The sequence below is a fragment of the Bactrocera dorsalis genome, chromosome 1 (genome assembly GCF_023373825.1).
Source record: "Bactrocera dorsalis isolate Fly_Bdor chromosome 1, ASM2337382v1, whole genome shotgun sequence".
Taxonomy (NCBI): Eukaryota; Metazoa; Arthropoda; class Insecta; order Diptera; family Tephritidae; genus Bactrocera; species Bactrocera dorsalis.
The window spans coordinates 5,381,565-5,405,961 of NC_064303.1; the positions used below are offsets into that span (position 1 = coordinate 5,381,565).

The following is a 24,397-nucleotide window of genomic DNA, read 5'->3' on the forward strand; positions in this document are numbered from 1 at the left end:
CGAATAGACAAAATATGTGAAAATAATGAAGCAGTTCGGTATATTTTTAAATTTTTGTATAAAAGAGAGAAGAATACCACGTAAGCCACCAATGAAATTTGTGAAGTTTACGGAAACGATGCTGCATCAGTTCGTGTTGCACACCTCGCTCTGGTCGACCTTTCGTTGAAAAAGTCGATAAAATTGTGGAAAATAATGACCAAGGCCGTCTAATAAGCAGCTATGAGATCGCTAAGGAACTTAACATTCATCTTCAAACAGTTAAGAACCATTTAAAAAAGGCTGGCCATAAAAAGAGACCCGATGTTTGAATACCACATGAATTGTCTGTGAGAAATCTAATGGACCGAATTAACATCTGCGATTCTTTGTTGAAACGAGATGAAATCGGACCATTTCTGAAAAGAATGGTTACTGGAGACGGGAAATGGGTCAATACGACAATAATGTGTGAAAAAGATCATGGGCCAAGCGTGGTGAAGCTCAACAAATGGTCGCAAAGCCAGGACTGACGCCTCGAAAGGTTATGCTGAGTGTTTGATAGAATTGGAAAGGAATCATCCACTATGAGCTGCTCCAACCTGGTCGAACGATTGCTTCTACATTTTACTGTCAACTATTGATGAGATTGAAGCAAGCAATCGAAAAAACAGCCAGAACTAATCAACAGAAAGGGCTCCATCTTCCATCAGGACAATGCTAGACCACACACATATTTGATGACTCAGCAAAAACTGGGAGAGCTTGGCTGGGAAGTTTTGATGCATCCACCATATAACCCTGATTTTGCACCATCACACTACCATTTGTTTCGGTCAATGCAGAAGTCCCTTAATGGAGTAAAGTTTACGAGCTGAAGTTGACGAGCCAAAATTCGTTGACATTTCGACGAATTAACCAAGAAAATTGCTTTCACTTTCCTAACCTCTTACACCACTTCGTGAAGTTTGTTTTATCTATAAATCTAACAGAGGTTTGTTATTCAATAAAATATGTGTTTAATCCGATATTACAATAAATCCAATTCCCAATTTTAACCCTAGCTGAATAGTTGTTTCATATACTTCGCACTCACTAGTAAGATTTGCACTATGACAGCCTTAATCTATACGAATTCATTATTGCTTTCTGTATTTAATTATTGCTTCTTTGCATATTCACGTACTGGAGAAGAAAAGTAAATTAATAACCCACAAATAATGCCTGAACGAGTTTCTTTTCAATATCACTTTACTCCACTTAAGTTTATGACAACTCAATAAAGATATTATTCGAACAGCATTGTGCGTTAATAACGCTCCTGCAAGCAGTAAATAACATTTTCTGCGAACTCTTCAGCCTGAAGTGCCAATTGCAGCATAATTTGTATGTAAAGCAACAAAAACAAATCTGATATTATTCGTACTCAATTTACTCGGCGGCAACAGTTTGTATGCAAAAAGCGCTGCTTCAACGGAATTCACTTGCCATTATTTATAAGATTGGCTTTTTAATCTGCACACAAAAGGATTTCCTTTTATTGCACACGTCGACGAAAGCAATTATACACATGCCAAGCATTTTTGTGTGGAAATTTAATTATTTTGGAGTAATGAAAGGTGCAGGCGAGCTGTTAAGTAATATTCAAAGAATTTCAACTGAAAAAGAAAACCATTGATTACACACATTTGAATGCAATTAATATACTACATTGATAAATAAATGTGTAAATATGCATCGGGTATACTGCAGCAATAACAAAGTGTGTGCTCGTGTGTGCGCCAACCATTGTTGAAAAGTTACTCATACGCAACGTCAGCTCAGTCAGGCACATATCACAACATACAAAAAGGTAACTGAGGCAAATATTTTAAATGTAAAGCGTATTGAATCATTTATTTACAATGAACATTTTATACTCGAGTGAGTTTAAAGCAACTTGCAGACAATCAAACACGCACACACACACATAAGTAAAGAAAAACAGCTGGCTTTAAGAATTTATGCTACTTCCTATGTATTTTTGTACAGATATGCACTTGTATGTATTAGTAATAAATTCTCTTGCACATCAATATGTTGGTATGTATGCGGGAAAGCAGAAAATGTCATCGAATTATTTTATGAGAATTTTATGAACTTCAGCGTTGCCTTGGGAGACGACCACATACATTTCTTACAAGTCTTTGCACGTTTATACTTTTGTTTGTAGATATGTGTGGATTATATATATACATAAATGTAAAGGGTGTATTTTATGAGATATGGAATTTTGTAGAACATTTATTTTAATTTAAAACCCTACAAAACACCTTAGTGAAGCGATCAAACTTGATTTTTGTCATTCAGTTTATATGGCAGCTACATGCTATAGTAATATGATCTAAACCATTTGTACAGAAATTGTAGCTTTGTCTTAGATAATACGCTGCGCCAAATTTTGTTGTAATATCTTGTCAAATGAAAAAGTTTTCCATACAAGAACTGAATTTTAAACGGTCCATTTATATGACAGCTATATGCTATAGTAGTCCGATCTGAACAGGAGTCTCGAAAATTATACCATTATCTTGTGTAATAACCTATACCAATTTTCATTAAGATATCTCGTCAACTAAACAAGTTTTTCTTACAAAGACTTGTGTTTTATCGGTCAGTTTGTATGGTAGCTATATACTATAGTAGCCTGATCTAAACAATTTCTTGAGATATTGTAGTGTATGCTAGAAGAATAAGTTGTGGTAAATTTCGTGAAGATTTCTTAACAAATAAAAACGTTTGCCATACAAGGACTTCGTTTTGAGCGGTCAGTTTGTATGGCAGTTATATGCGATAGTGATCCGATCTGAACCATTTATAAGGAATTTATAGCATTGCTTCGGATAATAATACCTGCCAAATTTTGTTCGGATATCTCGACAAATAAAAAAGTTTTCCATACAAAAACTTGATTTTGATCGGTCAGTTTATATTGCAGGTACAAGCTATAGTGGTCCAATACCGACGATTCCAACAAATAAACAATTTTTTAAGAAGAAAAGAACGTGAGCGAAATTTCACATAAAAAATAAAATATTTTAATTTTTTACTTAATTATTTTATTTTTCTATTACTTTTTAAACTTTATTTTAAACAAAAAAACTCCACTACCCCTATAAAGACACCCTTTCATATGCATAATAAATTCACTCGTGCATGCAAATGGGTGAGGGCTGCCAAGGCAGCAGGAAATATGCATGGAAGATGAAGCAAAGCCAAAGAGATAAAGACAAAGCTGCGCTGCAGCCCTCAGTACGTGTTCTTTATGGGGTTATGCTATGGCGCACTACAACTGCATACAATCATATTTAGTGGCAGCTGTTGCAGCTTTTGAATCGCTTTTTTTTTATTCAGTTGCTACACGCTCTGTCCCTCGCAACTTATGTACCGTTACACGCTATTTATTTCACCCCCGCATTCCTTTGCTGTATGGCGCTGCAACTGACTGCCAGCTTGATTTTCTTTTATTTCCAACTCGAATGCCTTTTTGATTAGTTAAAAATGGTGAAAAACACGAATTTTTCTGTGCTTTTGTGCGCTGCTGACTTACGCATGCGCAATACTTTAAGCGCATTTGCTTTGTCGAAAAATAAAAAAAAATTAATTTTTTTTCTGTGTAATATATGAAATGAGTTCCCTCCCAGCACTGCGCTTAAGTATTTTTGTACCCTTTAACAAATTTATAACCAAAAAAAGCTCGAAACTGTGTGAAACATGTTTCATATGTTTCTCAAAACTTTTCAAAAAAATTGAAGAATGTTTATTTTTAGAAACATATGTCAAAAATATTTTTGAAATTTTCGAAAAATATTTTTAAAAAATTTAGAAAAAAATTGTTATGAATGTAAAAACTTTTAAGTTATTTAAACTGCCATTGCCTTCCATTCGTTTTTTTGTAATTCTTTGCTAATTACATTTAAAAAAAATTTACTAATTAATTTGTTTCTAAATATATTTTTCCATATATATTTTTAAAAATAATTGTATTGCTTTAAAAAAAAAATGTTTTTATAAACATTATTTTCAATTTTTTTTTTAATTTTCAAAAATTTAAAAATATTTTTTAACTTTTTTTCTAAAAAGTTTAATTTAATTAATTTTTTCTTCAAAATTGTTGCTACGGCATTTTCTGTTCATACATTTTTTCAATTCTTTACAAATTTCTTTTTCAAACAAATTTTGAAACTACTTTTCATTTTTTTTCTAAATATTTTTTCTAATAATTAGTTTTAAAAATAATTATATTGATTTTTAAAAGGAAAAAATTTTTTTTCCACCACTTTTACATTATTTTTTTTTTAATTATGTAAGCAGTCTAAGGCAATTTCTGTTTGATTGTGTAATTTTTTTCTAACTTTTCTTCAATATTTTTTTGTAAATTTTTTTTTTGAAAATTCCAAAAATATTTTTTAACATTTGTCTCCAAAAATTTTAATTTAATTAATATTTTGTTAAAAATTTCTGTGTTCATTCGTTTTTTTTGTAATTCTTTGCTAATTACTTTTAAAAAAATTTGCTACTAAATTTTTGTATAAATATTTTTTTCGTTATATATTTCTAAAAATAATTATATTGATTTTTAAAAGAAAAATTTTTTTCTAAACATTATTTTCAATTTTTCTCAAAAAAAAATTTCAAAAATATTTTTCAACTTTTGTTTCTAAAAGTTTTTTCTAATCTTTATTTTTAAAAATAATTATATTGATTTTTAAAAAGAAAATTTTTTTCTAAACATAATTTTTCCGTAACAGTCAGTTCTATGTACTATAATAATACGTGCTCAGCTACTAATTAAATATTTAGGAGATAGCTTATACCGCGATAATATCATCAACATACATATCTGTCCTATGTGCTTAATAAAATTCGAAATCATAATTTTACTGTACAAATTTAAATGTGTACGTTATATGGCTATATTTCTCAAAAATTCAAATATTTACGGTAAAATATATACACAAGTATCATTGTAAGCTCCTTTGCACACACATTTCCGGCGAAACCTTTTTGAACTATTAGTTGCTTTCCATGAATTTTTCCGCCGACACGCGCGTTTGCGCTTTTAACTACGACCTTGCAACTATAGTTACTCATACGCCATGGTCATGCATCACAGTCGCTACTTTTATTAGTACTGTTTTTCGAAAATGCTGTGATTGAGTTTAATTCCACTTTGTTGTTTTAAATTTAATACAACTCAAGGAGTTTTTAGCATTTTTGTTATTATTGTACTGTGAACATGATTATATTTTTAAGGGCGCAGAATGGCAACATATGTATGCGTATGTAAATATTGTCATCCAGATGGTTTAGTGAGTGTACAACAGGTTAAATTACAATACAAAAAAAATCATTTTTTCTCCAAAGCATCAAGTGTGAACACTGGCAAAGTGGAAATCTGTCTTATTTTACAGTTTTTTCTTTCAAATAGGATTTTACGCGATGATAATGCATCACCGCATCGAGCCACAATTGTGACCGAATTTAAAGCCAAAAATGCAATGAACACCATCGTATTCACCAGATTTGGCTCCGTGTGATGTTTTCTTGTTCGCCAACTTGAAATTGCCGCTCCGTGGAACCCTTTTTCAGTCGATCGAAGAGATAAAACAAAAATCGCTGAAGGAGCTCAAGGCCATCCCCAGAAGAGCTAATGAAAAGTGCTTCGAGTACTGGAAAAATTGTTGGCTTAAGTATATTACATCTGTTGTGTATTACTTTGGAGTCGACAAAATAAATATTGATGAATTATTAAATATTTTGCGTTTTATTTACAATTTCCGGGTACTTTTTTGTCACAATATATACATATGTTTTTATTATACATATATAGAGTAGTTACTAACTTGCTCTTTTGGCTGCCTTAACAGCCTCACTAACCCCCATATACAGATAACGGTGAAAGCTAATTAAATTGTGCTTATTTCATAATCCTTTTGATTGCGCGTGAACTACACGGCGTATACGTAACTGTAACAGCAATGTAATAAGATTACTTAGGCGTTGATACATGAAGCGCATTTGTTGTGTAAACGACACATTTCTATGGAATTGGGTCCTCTATACTTCAACTAATTAATATAATTTTTATTTTTTCTACTTTTACTTGCAGTTTTGTGCAGCATCTTGTACGATTACAGAGTGGTTCAGCCACATAAGCGACATAAAAATAAAAGAAATAAAAGTTCACAATCACAAGCAGTGATTAACGCGATAAATCAAGTTATATAAGAGAAATATTAAATAAATATTAAAATAAAAACCGTTTGTAATCCACACCAAAGCATTTTAATCAGTAACAACGCCTCCATATAAACACATACCCATCCGTCACCACACCATCACATTGGATTACGCGCAGCTTTATTTTCGTCCAGAGCCAACTAGTGGCCCCATACCGCAGCAGTATCAACAGTACCAGAAGTACCAACAGTATCAGAAGTATCAGCATCAACCGTACCAGCAGAAGTATTCACAGTATCAGCAGTTGCCACAGCATTACAACTACTACAACTACAACTACAATCATAATTATAATATCACCAGTTCACGTTCCACACCGACCCATTCGCCCGCTCCCTCATATACACATCTCCATCAACACTCACATCATCAACAACATCATCTGCAACAACAACAACTACTTATACAACAACATCAATTACAACAACAGCAACTACAACTACAAAAGCAACAACAACAACAGCTGCAACAGCAGCAGCTGCAGCAACAAAAATCGCTCTCACAACAGCAGGCACAACAGGCGTGCCACTATTACACGGCGCCGCCGCCACCAACCAACACCAACACCAGTTCGAACCACCACACGCCGAGTCATCACAGTTCGACCTATAGCGCATACGGATCGTACGGTTCGTACGGCGGCGGTACATACGGCGGCGCTTATCTCGGCACGAGCGGCAGCGATAGCGGCGTAGGCGGTCTTACACCCATCGGCCGCAACTATCGTTGGTATCACTCGAGCGGTAGCGGCGGTAGTGGCAGCGTCAGCGGTAGTGTTGGGAGCAATTATCTTACTGCCGGCTCACTTGGCGCCACATACGGACGCACGTCGCCAGCCGCGCTTGCACACGCGCGCCCCTTGCTCGCCTCCACATCGACAGCGGCCAGCAGCAGCGCAGGTGGTTGTGGTGCCAGCAGCGGCGCATACGGTTTGGGACTTGGCCTGGGTTTGGGCCTCGATCTCGATACCAGTGACTACGAATACGAACGCGCGTCGCTACACTCTGGCGCTTACGCATACAAATCGTCGTCATCGCGACGTGGCAGCAGTCTTGCTGCCGATTATCTATTGGACGTTGCAGCACGTTGCAGCGTACCATCGCCGGCACTTGAGGCCGAGCCGGATACTGATCTTGAACTTGATCTTGATCTCGATCTCGACGTGGGCGTCGGCGTCGGTGTTGACGTTAACGACGTTGACCACATTGGTCACGACATTGGCTTGGGCCTTAACGTCGAGGATCTTGAAGATCTTGATATCCCGGTACCAGAACCGGAACCCGAGGCGGACGTACACGACGAACTTGTGCGCGCACTCGAACTCGAACTCGATTGGGGTCTTGACTACAACACCGCCACCACCACCACTACCACCCATCTCAATCTCGATCTCGACAGCAGCACCGATCTCGTCGGACTCGACGACATCGACATTGACGAAGAAGAAGAGCCGATACTATCGCCTGTGCTCAATCGGTCATTGCGTCCATTCACCTATCCGGCGCTTACGATTACAGCACCAGAGAATAGTATCGCAAGCGAATCACCAATACCTGTGGCGACACCGCCACCGACACCGACGGATTTTCTATATCCGCAGTTGGCGGTACACAGCAACAAAACGTCACCTCAACAGCAACAGCCACAACTACAGCAACACCAGCAGCAGCAGCAACAACAACAGCAGGCACAACAACAATACCAGCATCAACCACAACACTACCACCACCAACAACGTACAACGACGACACGTCTACCGCAACACGACGACAGTTGCGAGGAGTTCAATAACATTACCGACGATCCGACGTCCTGCGTCGGCCAAAAAAGAATGATGGTTAGTCGTTTGTGGAATAGTTGTTTCCCCAAATTCACGCCGGAGCATGTGCACCGGCACAATTTCTACCTGTGTCAGGTAAGTCTCTCATGAGTCTACTCTCTTTGTTTAACTTGAACTGCTATTTACCCTCCATTCATCACTAATCTCGACTCCCTCTTAGTGGCAACGCAACACCCAAGTGCGCATAGTCTATCTTTTTTACCGTTGGCTAACGGCAATTACCTGCCTCGCCGCACTCGTTTGCTCGCTACTGGACATCGGTCGCACCGAAGAGCACTTCGAGAATCATTATGCGAAATGGTGGATCTACTTGACACATTGGGGTCTGCTCTTTTGTACGGTGCAAGCTTGGTTGGCGGCGTGGATTGTAACGCAGGGCATGATGGTGGAGCGTGAGGATTTCGAGGTTGTACGTCAGGTGCGCAAGAGCCGCCTGCATCATATCTACTGGGTGCTCTACACATGTGCCACCGTGTATTCGTTCATAATAACGATGTGCTATTGGTTGTTGGTGCACGATCCAGGTATGCAAATCAATGCATGTGGGAATATTATATATAACTTTTCGTTTCTTTTGCAGAAATCCACAAAATAGACGCTTTAAATATAATGGTGCATGTGTTCAATTCGGTGATTATGCTCATCGATTTAGCTATTGTCGGACATCCGATTAAATTGAGTCATGTCTACTTTACAACCGGCATCGGCTTGGCCTACGGCATATTTACGGGCATATATTTCATAGCTGGTGGTACAGATAGGTGAGTATTGAAGTTTTCTGGTTAAAACACGATTTTGTTGTTATTATTGGTTCACGATTTAGAGGAGAAATTCATTCAAAAACTTTAATTTTTCTTCTCAGTTTACTTATCACTTTTTGATACTTCAATTGATTGGGTAAAATAAGATGCGAGTTTCTTGAAACCCTACTTAAAGACCTTTCTTGTTGTTAGTCTGATTTTCTTAGAGAACGTGCACATTTTTCACGTCCCTGTTTTTCTAATGTCAGTCTCCCTTTGGCAGGCTATCAAGTACAATTCTGTCATAAAAAAGCTCTTTAAAAATTCTTTAGCGGGACTTATAAGTCCTTCTATTTATCAGATAACATCAATATACAATCGAAGGTTAGATTAGGTCTGTCTGGTAGGCCAATGAACCACGCATAGACCAGTTTTGGCCCAGATGGAGTTCAGTTACATGGTACATATGGAGAAATCGTCGGATGTCTTCGCGTGACGCGAATTTTAACTGCCTCTGTGGTCTCACTATCGATACTTCTTCCAATGTATCAGTGGGGACCCCAGATACTTACAGCGTAGTCCTGCCAAGGCGGGACAAGTGAACAAGAGACCTTCTATTGTTTCCTTTGTGCCTTGCTTTAAAAATTTCCTTCTTCTCAATCTGACATTTGCACCCAGGTAGCTCGTTGCATCGGGTTTTGATTTTTTTTATCATACTTCTGTCGAGATCGTCGTATAAACAATGCATGGGTTTCCCAATGTTGATCACATTTTCACCTTTCTTGGCAATCTCTTCCACTATTTTATTGCATTCGATGCCTTTGTGGCCTGGCACACAGTAAAAGTGAAATTGCTTGCTTCTGGCAACACTTTCCACTACTGCACTGCTTCTCAAGGCACCTCTGGGCGATATGCGATACACATTTACTGCCTTGATTGTTGCAGCGCTAGGGAATTGTCTACAGGTGCATTAGAGACCATCTCCGCGTCTTTGGCAATAGCCGAGACCTCAGCTTGAAATATACTGCAGTGGTCCGGCTACTTAAAAGTCTGCCTTGTGCCTAACTCTGGACAATATGTTTCCGCACCAATTCCATCCTCCATTTTCGACCCATCCGTATAAATGTTTAGAGTGTTGCACGCAGCTACATACCCTTACCTCAACCATCTTTTCGATATTTACTTGAAACCTTCTCTCCCAGTTGAAAAGTGGGATCATGTTGTCGATGCTTGCAAAATAGCCAGAGTTGTCCTTAAAGTTTCGGCTGTTGATTTCGATTTCGATTTTGGTCAAAAAGCCAGTAACAATCATACTAGGATGTGATGAGACTTTATCGTGGAAAAAATCTACTGCGCACAAATCCGGTCGTTTAAGAGGAGTAACATCACGTAGACGTCTCAAAACGATTATGTGGTATTCTTTACAGACCTTTTGACTCTGTGGAACCAATTCATAGAGTATTCCTTATTATTCGTTTGATCCTATGGAACGAATTCATGGTGCAACACACCAATATAGTCAAAGAAAACGATGAATATTACTTTAATTTTTGACCGATTTTGACTATTGTTTTCGGTATCAGCTCATTTTCGGAACATTATTCCCTGGACTGTTTCAACATATAATACTCATAAACCCATGTCTCTTCACCAGTAATGATGAGTATGATGATTTAAGGGTTCTCACCCACGTTGTCAAGCACATCTTTTGCTTTAATACCCAAAATAGTAACCAAAATGTATTGAGTGGATCGCTAAGAGATGCTGAGATCCTCTGTTATCTCTCTGACTCCAACAAAATAATTTTCAAGCACAGTTTCTTTAAATTTTTTGAGATTATCATCCTTAACTCGCATAAAGTAAGTTTTTAATGACTTCACGACCACGCGGAATACTTTGTGTCACGCACCAAAATACTTCTTCAACATTTTTAATGATTCCGTAGCCATGATTCTAAAACTTCAAGCAAACTCTTCGTTAAGTTTTTCCTCCATGGTAAAAAACCCCAGACAAATTTTTCGCATCGTAAACAAATAGCTACCAAGCAGACCATAGTTGATATATGGAGGTTAAACTTCTCACTGACAAACCTATAAAAAGGTTGTTATAAAAAATTAAAAAGAACAGTCCGAGTCAAATTTGATCAGATGGTGTAATAGGTATGTGAACACAATAGGTTCCTTAAAGATGGTTCCCCCGTAAATAGTTTTATTTTGTATTGCAATATAGATTTTAAATTATTTAAAATTGTTTTTGTTTTTTAAGAATTTTTAAATATATATGTTTGTATGCTTTATTTTATATTCTTATTTTAGTATAAAAACTTGCACAAAATCAACAAACAAATGTTTTTTTTTAAGTTTAAAGTATTGAAAAAATGCGCACAGCATTCTGCACATCACTTTTTGGTTTGATTTCCACATCTTTATTGAGTTTCCTGCACACGTTCACCACTTCAACACCGCACACCAATTGCAAGCACATCAATAAATATATAATGAACGCTGATCTTCTTACAAACGCCACAATTTTCCGTTCACAGAAAGAACAACGTCTACATTTACCCGATGCTGGACTGGACCAAACCGGGCAAGGCCATAATTGTCACCGTGTGTGCCATAATATTCGTCGTTGTGGTGCATTTCTGCTGCTATCTGCTCTACCGCACACGCGTCTGGCTCTTCACTAAGCTGTGCATACGCGGCGCGAACAACCGCGACGGCGACATGGGCGAGGGGCTGCACGACGAGTCCACGGCGCGTCTGGGTGGCGGCACTTCGCAGGAATACTCGCATCAACAGCAATATCCGATATTGCATTCCGAGCAACCGCGCAGCGCGCATCACCACCACCAACACGGACATCCGCAGCACACACAACAGCAACAATATCAGCAGCAACCACAACAACAACAGCAGTACCAGCAACAGCCGAGCGGAAATGTGCAAACGGTAGACATGGTAAGCGGCAGCGGTGGCGGCGGCGGCGGCACACAGCATACCACACCGCCTTACTATCCGCAGTATTCCGGCTACCAGCAGCAGCCCGTTGTGGCGGGCGTGAATGTGGGTGTGCTCAGCGCCGGCGGTTACTATCAGCCGGAAAACAATAATCAAAATAAACATCAGCAGCAACAGCAACAACAACACAAACAACAGCAGCAGTCACAGCAGCAACAAGCACAACAGCAGTCGCAGCAGCAGCAGCTGCAACAACAACAGCAGCAAAAGCACTCCTCACCCGGTGCAAGCAGCGCATCCGGCTTAAGTCGCACCGTCGCCCACTTGGATGCGGCACAGCGTGAGCAATTCCTGAATCCAAACAAGATTGTGGAATATAAGATGTAAAGGCGTTGTACCCGGCACCGATATACGTTCCACTTGTCCATGAAATTCTTGGAGAAACACTGTGCGCAATGTCAGGCGGCCAAGCGACGCGCCGAAGCCGAAGCCGCAGCGGAAGCGCATGCCAAGGCGGAAGCGCAAGCGGCCATCGAAGCGGCGGAAAAGGCAGCAGCCGCAGCGTTCGAAGCAGCCGCCAAAGTCAAATCCGAATGCGCGAAATGCTGTTGAGCGCGTCGCCAATGCCAATGCACTTCGCAGCTCCTAGACATTGGCTACAACACAGGCGGTCGGGCAGTCTTGATTTGTTAGCGTCACAGTGTGCCTGCGTTTTTGTAACTATGTGTGTACATGTGTGTGTTGTTGTTGTGTGCGCACATTGTTGTTGGTATTAGGTTCAATTTAACTACTAGACAGTGTTCAGTGGCTCCGTTGTTATGGTGTCGGGTATTGGCGTTTGCATTTAAGGTAAACGAAACGGGCGTATGTGCGAGCGCTAGAGAGGAACAAAGGACAAAGAAACGGAGAATAAGAAAAAAAGGAAAAACAAAGTTGAAGAAAACTGGAAAATTTTTTATGAATACAAATGCGGTATGGGGCCTATGGTGGGGTTGAATAATTTTTATAATCAAATAAACGTACAAGTTAGTGTTAATGTAGCATGCGGAGAAGTGTGGTTAGAGAGAGCAGATGTTTAGAGACTTGTTTGCCGATTCATATGTGTTCCTTTAAAAGCCGAGTTCGTAATTATTTCGTCAGTTATATACAATATTTATGAATATAGTATTATTTATGAATATAAGTTATTATTTAGGTTAGAAAAAAGTGAGAAAATGGTTGCAAAAAACTATTACAAGCGACAACCAGAGTTCAGCTTATGGAGAATGAAGTGCTCGAGAGTCATAACAAGAGCACGAAGGTTAGTTAAAAAAGGCTTAGAAATATTAACATTAAATTTTCATGAAAATTTTAGCTCAATTTCGTAAAATAAAAATAATTTTTAAATTATTATACAAAAAATATTAAAAAAATTTTTTGAACTGAACTGAATTTTGAATTTTGAACTCAATTAAACCGAAATATTAGAAAATTTTATTTTGTTTTTTTATTAATTAATAAAAAATTTAGCTGAAAGTTGGAATCTCAGAATTCCATTAGAAATATAATTATCGAAAATGATTTCCATTTTAAAAGTATCAAACATTACTAACGCAATACTTGATTATTCTATTATTAATCTTACTCCACTTAAACTATTTTTGCATGTAAACAACAATATACATATTTTTTTTTTAATATTTTTACTTCTTATTAAACGAATTTTTTTGAGCAAAAGAGATTTTTTATTTTTGTATAAAAAAGTATTTCAGTGCAAATTATTGCCAATTTCAGTAGTAGGCATTTGGCATTGTAGGAATTGTTTTTTCTTAAGCGCTATGTTGTCATGTTTCTCAAGTGCTATGTTGCCAAGTTTCTGCTGGGAAAGCGTTTTTAAGGCATGGAGAGCTGTTAGTTATTGTAACAAATTTGCCTGAGATCTTTCAAGACACAAAAATATCAAAAATTCATTTTAACATTATCATTGAAAATTCATTTTAATATTCAATTGCAGTATTTCGTTTCAAAAACAGCAAATTGTAAGTGTAAAATGGTGTGCGGATTGACTAAAACATATAAATGTGTTAGGAAGAGTTTCGAATATTGTCCGTTTCAGAAAATACTCAATTAAATAAACGTAATTTTTACAAAAACAATAAGTTCAAGCCAAGAATGTTAAATAGATTATTAGTACTTCAAAATTTATTACAATTTGTGGAAAAGGTTGTGCCCTCGACTTAATATAAATTTGTTCGTGTCTAAACAAGCGATATTTGAAGCATTTGCTTTGATTCTCTTCCCTTTAATTGTGAAAAAACTGTAATAATATTTTTCCAAGCGTTGATATGATGTGCTTAATAAAAACAACATTTTGATGATTTCACTTGTTAATTTTTAGATTCTTCTCCTTCTTCCTGATAGCTAGCAGCTACTAGCACTTAAGAAACATACTTAATATAAAACAATAAATGTCAAAAAGATTTTTTTTTTTCAATAAAAAATGAGTAAATTATTGCGAATATATAATATTTTTTATTTATTTTTTATTAAGATATTATTTTTATTGCAAAAAAATAAGCTCCAAATTAAACAAAATATATTATTTATTATTTTTTATTTATTTTTAAAAGTCTAAAATATTGAAAACTATATAAAAATTAAAATTTACAGATTTTTCTTTTTTCAATATAAAATAATGAATAAATACAATAATTCAGGCAACATTATTGTTATTTTTAAATATTTTTTTTTATTAGTTTTGGAAAAGCTTACCGGTTGTATAAAATTTTTTATTATTTCTATGAAAAATAAAAACTAGTAAATTACTACAATTTTAAAATAATTTTCTTATTTTTTTTAATAATTTTTTTTTATTAATGTTTACTAATTGTATAAGTTTTTTAATACAAATTTAAAAGATAAACATCATGTAAGTATATATATTTTTCACATTCATAGTCACATTAAAAAAAAAATTTTGACTTTTTTTTTATTTTTTACAAATGTTTATTAAAATTTAATCCTTTATATACATACATATTTTTTTTGTTTACGTACATTTATATTCTATACTATTTATTTGCCTTTCTTGCCAAAAGAAAATAAGAATCGTAATACTTTTTTTAAACTTACCATTTTATTTGAAAATTATTCAATTAATTTAATTAAATAAAATTTAATTTATAGATATTTTTTTAATAATTAAATTAATTAAATAACATTTAATTAAAATTAATGGTCAATTCAACTTTTGTTCATATCTGCGAGTCAATACATAGTTATATAGCATACTATACACATACATGTGTATATGTGTCATGATTGTTGTGCATAGCGGGTAGTTGGTATATCGGTGCAGGAACCATATATACATATATATATAGAAAATGGAAACAATAAAAAATATGTACTAAGTATATATATGCAACTAGTGTGAGTAGTAAGCAAAACGTAGTTGAAACGTAGAAAGGCCTTTAATATTCAAAAAAGATGTAAATTTGTTAGCGCTTGTATGTATTTATTTAGGAATAGTTGGAACGCCAGAAATACAATAAACAAAACAAATAAAGGAATGCTAAACTAATTAATAAATGGTGTCTACAAGACATGCAAAAAATAACTAAAATATAATTATGCAAATTTAAAATGGAAAAAATATAAATAAAATAGAAAAAAAATATTTAATGGAAATAGAAAAATAAAATAAAAATAAATGGAAATGAAAATGAAAAAAAAATTAATTGAAAAAAAAATAAAAATTTAATTGGAAAAAATAAAAATTAAATGGAAATAAAATAGACACATAAACTTGTGTGTATATAAGAAAAACAGTGAAAATTAAAATGTATTAAAATATACACACATGTATGTGTGTCCATGTACATAAATTCATGGGAAGCTGAAAAGCCGATTTATTTTTTACTTGGCTTATAGAAGATCATACAGAAAACACGAAAAAAACCTGTTAAAATGCTGACTAAACCCAAAAAATAAACATCAATTACTATTATATATACTTACATATATTATATAAAAAAGTATATGAGAAAAAAATTGATAAAAAAAAATTATTAAAAATATTTAAAAAATATTAAAAAAGAAAAAATTAAGAAGTAATAAACAATTAATGCTTAGCATGTAAATGGCAATGTCGCAACAATAAAAAACAATTTAATATGTAATCAAAAGCAAGGAAAAAATTACTAAATTTAATTTAGCATTACACTGTAATATTAAAAAAAAAACTATATATTGTATTGTTAAAAAAAGCAAACACAAAAATGTTAAAAAAAAATACTTGAAAATTGTTAGCAATGTGGTAGTGATTAGTTGTAAGACAGTACTAAACACAAAAGCAAAAAAATAATAAAAAATAATAAAATAATTATGTTAAAAATATATATGAAATATATATACAATATAAATGTATTAATATATATATTTACATTGCATAAGAAAGTGTTTTTCAAAGAAAATTAAAAAAACGAGGAAACAAATATTTTAAGAAATCACTTCAAACGTTGTAAGAAACAGTAAAAACAGTAAATAATAAAAATAAGTACAGTAAAGACTCACCAAACCAAAACCAAGCATACCAAAAATAAGCACCAAACCAACTAAAGATATCATTTGCAAAAATAAATAGTAAAATAGCAAACAAAATGTATAACCAAATTATTTTTAAGTGCAGCTGAAGAGCAATTTCAGTTTACAACAAAAGAAAGTAAGCCAATAGAGTACAGTAGGTAAGAAAAAATTAAACACAAAACCTACATGCATACATAAATATCGACACCTAAAATGCAAAATAACGTAACATCACTTTTGATAAGTTTACAGGCGAAGGAAAAATGATAAAATGAAACCACTTATGTTGAAACAAAATTTGAGTTTTGGTTATATATTGGTTATCAAACACTCATATTGAATTAAAAATTTTAGTTTTGGTTTTGAAATGGCTATTTATTGGTTATCATGCACTCCTTTTGAAACAATATTTGAGATTTGGTTATAAAATGGTTATCTATTGGTTATAAAATGGTTATATATTGGTTATAAAGTGGTTATATATCGGTTATAAAACTGTTATATATCAGTTTTTCTATCAGACAGCGTTTTTCGATTTATTTTTGATGTTACGCTGTTTTGCATTTTAGGTGACGATACATAATATAAAGCATACATACATACCTACAATAAGGCAATACAATATTTGTAAAACTCGTCAAGAGAATGTGTTAAATATGTATTACTATAGAGACAACACAGTTTGAAAACAAAAAATTAAAAAATATTAAACTACAGTTGCAAACAAAATGTCACACCCAAATGCACAATCGCCCACTAAGCATAAAACTTATTTTAAAATAATATATATTATTTTAATTGAACTTCAAAATTTTATTCAAAAATATTACTAAAAACGCAAATTAAGAATATATATAGGGTGTAACAGCAAATGGTGTGCAATTTGAAAGGTAAAAGATGAGCGCTTGACAGCTGTTAAATATTTTAATATAAAGTGAGCACGTGAAATGTCATATTTTATTAAAAAAATGCCAAAATTTTTGAAAGGCATAGATTTTGACAGATGAACGTTTGACAGATGAACGTTTGACAGCTGTCAAATATTTAAATATTAAGTGAGTAAGGGAATTTCAAAACATCAACATTTTATTAAAATAATGCCACACCTCTTGTTGATACGAGTACACTCTATATAAGCCATCAGAGAAGAACAATATTTACCTCGCATTCACATACATCAAACACTTAGAAGCCATTATTAAGTGAAAATTTCTTGAAGCTCAACGTCTAATTTCCACTTTAATATGCAGCTATCTGCCTTTACATGCAATTTTGGTTTTCCTTTCCAACTTCTTCTTTATAAGTTAAACCTTATAGTGAATAACACTTCTGTGACATCAACAACTTCAATAAATTGTTATTATTGTAGTCTTTTACCACACACGCAATCAAGTCTAAAGAATTTATTGTTTGTACAGTTTACCATTTTCAAGCGTGGCCCATTTTGATAGCAAAAGTTTTAAGTTAAAGGTGTGTGTGATAACCAATGTCAATATTTTTTTCATAATACCCAACTTCTTGCTCACATTTTCGAGTTTTACGAAGTTTAGCAGAAGGTTCTAATAGTTTTCATACAGAAGTGCTCAACCTTTTCTATTTAATTCATCACTTTTCCCGATGATCCCTACTTTTTTAAAGAAAAAACACAGAAACTTTAAATTTAAAGAGGAATGTTGTTGTCATTAGAAAGAACATTCTTTAACATTTATTTTTTGAAGTTTTTCTCATACAAATGTTGGCCGCGGGTACGACTCAGATGGTCCATCTTTCAGTCCAATTTTCGATGACTCGTTCGAGCATTTCGACTGTTTAACTGGCGATATTTTGCTCCAAGGCCTGAAACGAAGTGGGATTGTCCACATAGACTCGCCGAGATCACGACCTTCCATTTCCCGATCCTTTAAACTAAACTCAAAGTACGCGAGAATATGTTTTCCAAGAAAAAAATACTTTCGTAAATATGGCACATTATGAACCAGGCATTAGTTTCGCTAAAAACTCTTTTGAATTTTCAAAACCCCAAAGCAAATATTCTTTAAATCTCAAAACATAAATTAAGACGTTTTTCGCACGCAAAAAACAATGTGTTCATTCATTTTTAAGTAAAATTACGAACACTGCTTTGATTTAAATGTTCAAATACACAACACTGAGCACTTAATGCTCACAAATAGCAGATGTAAAAAAATGTCAGTACAGAAAATAAGTGAACTTTAATTACGTAATGTAAGTATTAAAAACCAGTATTTCACCAACCTATAGTCAGTGCACCTTAAAGTTATTCAAATCAACTACAGAATTAATAAATTATGTAATAACTGAAATATGAAATTTAATAAATTTTTAGCAGCTACAGTTGGACAACACAGTCTATGTACAATAAAATTGCAAGCCACTTTTTTATTTCTAATGTTTCTGACTAAATTCAAAACGAGTAAAAATTCATGAGAAATAGTGTTATACATATGTATATAAAAATAATATAAATATAGACTGACTACAAGTTTACGCCGAAAAGAATACATAAATAATGCAAATGCAACTAATAAAATGGAAATAAATGAATTAAAAATAAATTACTGAAGTTCAAAATTAAAATTTTAATTGTTTAAAAATAATACTGAATATAAATATAAAATAAAAAAATACAAAAATTAAAAATGACACGCTCAAAGCCACAAAAAAATAATTGCTCCATAATTTTCAAACAGACTGTAAAGAATTGATAACAGAAATTTGTAAAGTAAAAAAGTATTAAAAATTCTATTTTAATTTGAAATACACTGAGATCTTTTAGGTCAGAAATTGTTAAAAATACAATTTCGAATTTCGATTGCTCTATTTTGTTCCAAAAACGTCAGATGGTAGGTGCAAAATGGTGTGCGACATGGCTAAAAAAACTTGGCTTTGTTCTAAAAAGCGTCGAAAGTTGATTTTTTCACTAAATATATGTATAAAATATTAAAAAACCCACATTCCAAGTCATACTAATATAATAGCGGAATATTAATAAGGTTGCATAATTTTCGAACACCCTGTAAAAAATTTGTCTGAGATATTGAAAGTCAAAACAGTATAAATACGCATCTTTAATATTTAATTGCACCATTTTGTTTCAAAAAAGTCAAATTGTAAGTGCAAAATGGTATGCGACTTGGCTAAAGGAGGTAAGTTTGTTCTGAAAAGTTTCGAATATTATCTGCAGACTTTTCGAACACACTATTTCACAAATTTCACTGAGAGCTTTAAAGTCCAAAAATATTAAAAATGCAAATTTGAAATTTTGTTGCTCTATTTCGTTTCAAAAACATCAAATTGTGGGTGCAAAATGGTGTGCGACTTGGCTAAGACATGAAAATTTGTTCAAAAAAGATTCGAAATGTAATTTTAACAAAAACAATAAGATGAAGCCAAAAACAATAAGATGTTAAAATAAATTATCAGTATTGAAAAAGTTAGTGCAATTTGTGGAAAAGGTTGTGGACTTCACTAAAGATAAGAAGTCGACTTTTATTTGAAAAACTAAAAATATATTAATTTTTCTTCGAAATAAATTTTACTGAGGTTTTTTAGTGGAATTATCAATTAAATTTTTCTTCAAAAACTCCAGACGCAAAGAATGGTGTGAAACTTTGCTAAAAAACAGAAAGTTTATTGTTTCACAAAATCATTGAAATAAAAGTAATTTTGGCAAAAATACTAAGATCGAACCAAGAATGCTAAAATAACTTAAGAGTATTCAAAAATTTAGTGCAATTTGTGGAAAAGGTTGTGGCCTTGACTAAATATAATAATTTGATTTTTATTTGAAAGACTATACATATATATTAAGTTTTTCTCTTTTCCTTCTTATTGATGTTATTTTGTAGAATTATTTTTAATTTCGTTAAAGAAAATGACATACGTGAAATAATGGTATGAGACTTTGCTAAAAAACATGACTCTGTTCTAAAAAGTGTGGAGTGTTGATTTTTTCACAAATGCTGCATGAAATAAAAGTAATACCAAGGAAGACCTATCATACTTTTCTTGAGATAAAGCCAAGCATGTAAAGCAGTTTAACAAATTTAAAAATAAACAAAGTATTAAAAGATGTAGTTCTCCGTTTGTGGAAAAGGTTATGGACTTCGCTAAATAATTTGACTTCTTCTTGAAAACTACAAATAGCCAACTCTTGTTTTTTTTTTAATAAATCTTTTATTTATAATTTTAAGTTATTTTTTGTAAGAAATATATTATCACTTCCTTTTGCTCCATATTCATCTTCAATGACTCACATATCAACTAACCACATATACATATACCTATATATAAATATAATGGATTGTATTTAAACATATTTCGCTTTAAGCCTAAATAATCAACTTGTTGTTGTTGCCTGTATACAATAAACGAATCAAACGAAATAAAATAGAAATTCTAAAACGTAAAAACCGAAAAAGATTTACCTCATGGGATGTGAGTCAGCAAAATCATGCAATTATTCACTACCTAACCACAAAAGTTAAATAAAGTAAAGAAAAATAAAAATTAAAATTAAACAAAACAAAAAAAATAAAGAATAAATAAAAGATATAAGTAAATCAAAAATAAAAAATTATTAAAAAAAAAATAAAAAAATTTATAAAAATTATAAAAGCTGCTGAGAAAAGAAAAAGGACATACACATAGTAAATATATATAAATAGTGCTGATGTCATATATTAAAAATAATCATTGATGCAACAGTTTGTTAATAGAGTGTCGGGAATTCATACAATCATAAATCATGCGAGTACAGTGTGTCGAACAAGTATAGCTTTAAACAGGTAGTTGGTAAAAAATATATAACAAGGTTCATGATTGCGCGGTTGCAAACAAAAAGCTCCTTCCGAAACACAAATATCATGCAATTCTAAAGAAAAAATTTTAATTTTTGTTTACGGAATTTTTTTCATTTTTTTATAATTTTTTTATTTTTTTTCTTTTTTTGTTTTTCTGTTGTTGCCAAAAACCTCCTTACAAAACTAAAATGTCATACAATCAAAAAAAAAACATATATACCATATATTTTAAGAAAATAATTTAACAATTTTTTTTTTTAAATAATTTAATTATATTGCTATTAAATATAAAAGAAAATATTTTTATAGTTTTTCATAACTTTTTTTATTATTTTTTTTAAGACTTCGACAAAAAATTATTTTTTTGTTTGGAGAAATATTTTTATAGGTTTTTTAAATATATATTTTTTATTATATTGTTTTTGCAAAAACTCTTGAAACTCAATATCATCAGAACATTTTTTTCTTTATAATTATTTTTTCTTAACAAAAAAATTTTTTTCAAGGAAATATTTTTATTATTTTCTTAACTTTTTCTTATTGTTTACAATTTTTTATTTAAGAAAATAGTTTTATAACTTTTTTGTAATTTTTTTACATTAATATTTATTTTTTTTTTATTTTTTTATAACTATTTTAATTTTTATTCATTTTTTTTTTTTGTTAAGAAAATATTCCTACACCTTTTAATTTTTTTTATTTATATTTTTTATAATCTTTTTATTTTTTTTATTGTTAAAAAAATGCCTTCCAAAAATTCTAGAAAAAAAATTTTGTTTAAAAAAATATTTTAATAATATTATTTCTAATTAATTTTTTTATTGTTGTTAATAATTTTTTTTCTCTTAACAAAAAGTTTAATTTAATTTTTTTTTCTTAAGAAAATATTTTTATAATTTTGTTACAATTTTTTTTTCCTTTTTTTATTTTTTAATTTCTTTAATTTTTTTTTTGTTTATGAAAATATAAAACAATTTTATTATTTTTTATATTTATTTTTTTTTTAGTTTATATACAATTAATTTTTTTTTTATTAAAAAAATGGTTTTAAGTTTTTGTAAATTTTTTAAAATTATTTTATATGTATTCTTATTCTTCATAAAATGATTTATTTTTTTTTTGTTCTAGAAAATATTTCTTCAATTTTTTATTGTTGCAACAAAAGCTTCTTTCCAACCGCAAATATTATACAAAAAATGTGTTCATAATTAATTTATTATTTGTTGTTTTTGTTCATATTGTATTTCATTCTTCAAAAAAACGTTTTTGTTTCTTTAAGAAAATATTTTTTATAATATTTTTACAATTTTTTATTATATTTCATATTTTTATTTATAATAATTTGTTGTTAAAAAATCTTTGTTTCTTTAAGAAAATATTTTTATAACTTTGTTACATTTTATTTTTACTTTTTTTATTATTATTTTTTATTCTCCACAAACAATTTTTTTCTTTAGGAAAATATCATACATACGTATATATTAATTTTTATAAATTATAACTATTTATTTTTACTAGGAAAATATTTTTATATTATTTCCTAAAAAATTTTTTTTCTTGCTAAATTTTTTTATTGTTAATATTTTTTACTCTTTGTTAAATTTTTCCGTAAAAAAATATTTGTATACTTTTCTTTTATTTTTTTTTGTATTGTTTTATATATTTTATTTCTTCTTCATAAAAAAAATTTTTGTTGAATAAAATATTTCTATAATTTTTACAATGTTGTTGTTGTTGTTCTTCGCAAAATTTTGTTTGCTTCTTTCACGAAAATATTTTTTTTTAATTTTTTTATTTATGTTTTTTATTTTAATTTTATTTTTCTTATAATTTTTAATATCATTTTACAATTTTAATAGAAGCATTACTAATACAGTATTATGTACACCATCCTGTATTAAAATATATAACAAAAAAATTAAGAAATAATTATAGAAAAATATTTTAAACAAATATTTAAAAATTCAGAAAATTCAAAATATAAATAATAAAAATAAGAAATAATAATTTCTCATACAAAAAACTGAAATAGTAGCAGTACAACCATAATTAAAAATAAATAAATAAAATTGTAAAATCGTTTTAGTTCTTTAAAACCTATAATTGATATTTACTTAGAATAAAACAACAATAAAAGGGAAGAATATAATTAAAAAATAGTATACAGCATACTGTAAGATTATATACATACATATAATAAATTATAAATCATGAAATACTGAATATATAATTTGAAATTAATAAAAAGCAAAATATACATGAAAAATATAATTAAAAATTGATATTAAAAAAATAAATTTAGTGTTTTGCAAAGAAATAAAAACGAAAACAATTAAATAGCAAGTAAAAACAAAAAAACAAGCACCAAAACAACAGAAAATAATTAAAAAGCAAAACTCATGTAATTTGTAAGAAAACTTAGAACGCATTAGTTTCAGATAAACAGTAAATATTATTAAATAAATTTAAAAATAAGTATGTATGTCATTTATAATTGCTTACAAGTATTAACTAGACCAAAACAATTCCTGAAAACGACACAAATATCAAACGAACACAGCAAAAGAAACTCAAAACTTATTTACAAACACAAAATTCCAAGCAAATAAAACACAACCAAACTATAAAATCTTAAAATAAAAAAAATAAAATAAAATTTAAATTACTTAAAATTACCAAATAAACAGTAAACCAATTTAGCACCTTACTTTTGACATTTTTAACCCCAATTGTACTGTTGTTGACACACTGTTCTAAGACTATTTGAAAATTTCAACTGTTATTACACAGACACGCGCAAAACTAGCAAGTCACATGGGTGAAACATAATACTGCAGAGTATAACTTATGGTACTCGTACTACATAGTACCGCATAGTACTCAGAGTACGACATAGTATGAGTTAGTATGTATACACGATAAACCAGAAGTATTAGCGCGTTAAAAAGACATAACTAGTATTTGCAAATATATATTAAGCAGATTGATAAATTAATTATTTACAATTGATTACATAAATACAATATGCGGCATTCGCGCATAAGTTACATAACATAGCAGTATATGAAAAGTACGGAGATGAGATGAGTGCGGATGAACAACTACCTAAACTCAGTTTATCAGAAACGAAAACCAAACCAAAACAAGAACAAGAAAACAACAACAAACAACACGACTAGTTTAGCATTAAAATAAAATTGAGATAAA

General features: G+C 31.4%; 1 protein-coding gene across 1 annotated transcript; it reads left to right on the forward strand.

Annotated features, from left to right (window-relative positions):
• Positions 1 to 1,883: 1,883 nt before the first annotated feature.
• LOC105232484 (uncharacterized) lies at positions 1,884 to 12,752 on the forward strand. The gene is made up of 5 exons (XM_049446758.1): positions 1,884 to 1,902; positions 6,315 to 8,176; positions 8,262 to 8,625; positions 8,682 to 8,862; positions 11,384 to 12,752. Exons 1-5 carry the CDS (start codon positions 1,884 to 1,886, stop codon positions 12,186 to 12,188), a joined length of 3,231 nt encoding a protein of 1,076 aa, XP_049302715.1. The 3' UTR covers positions 12,189 to 12,752.
• Positions 12,753 to 24,397: the final 11,645 nt, after the last annotated feature.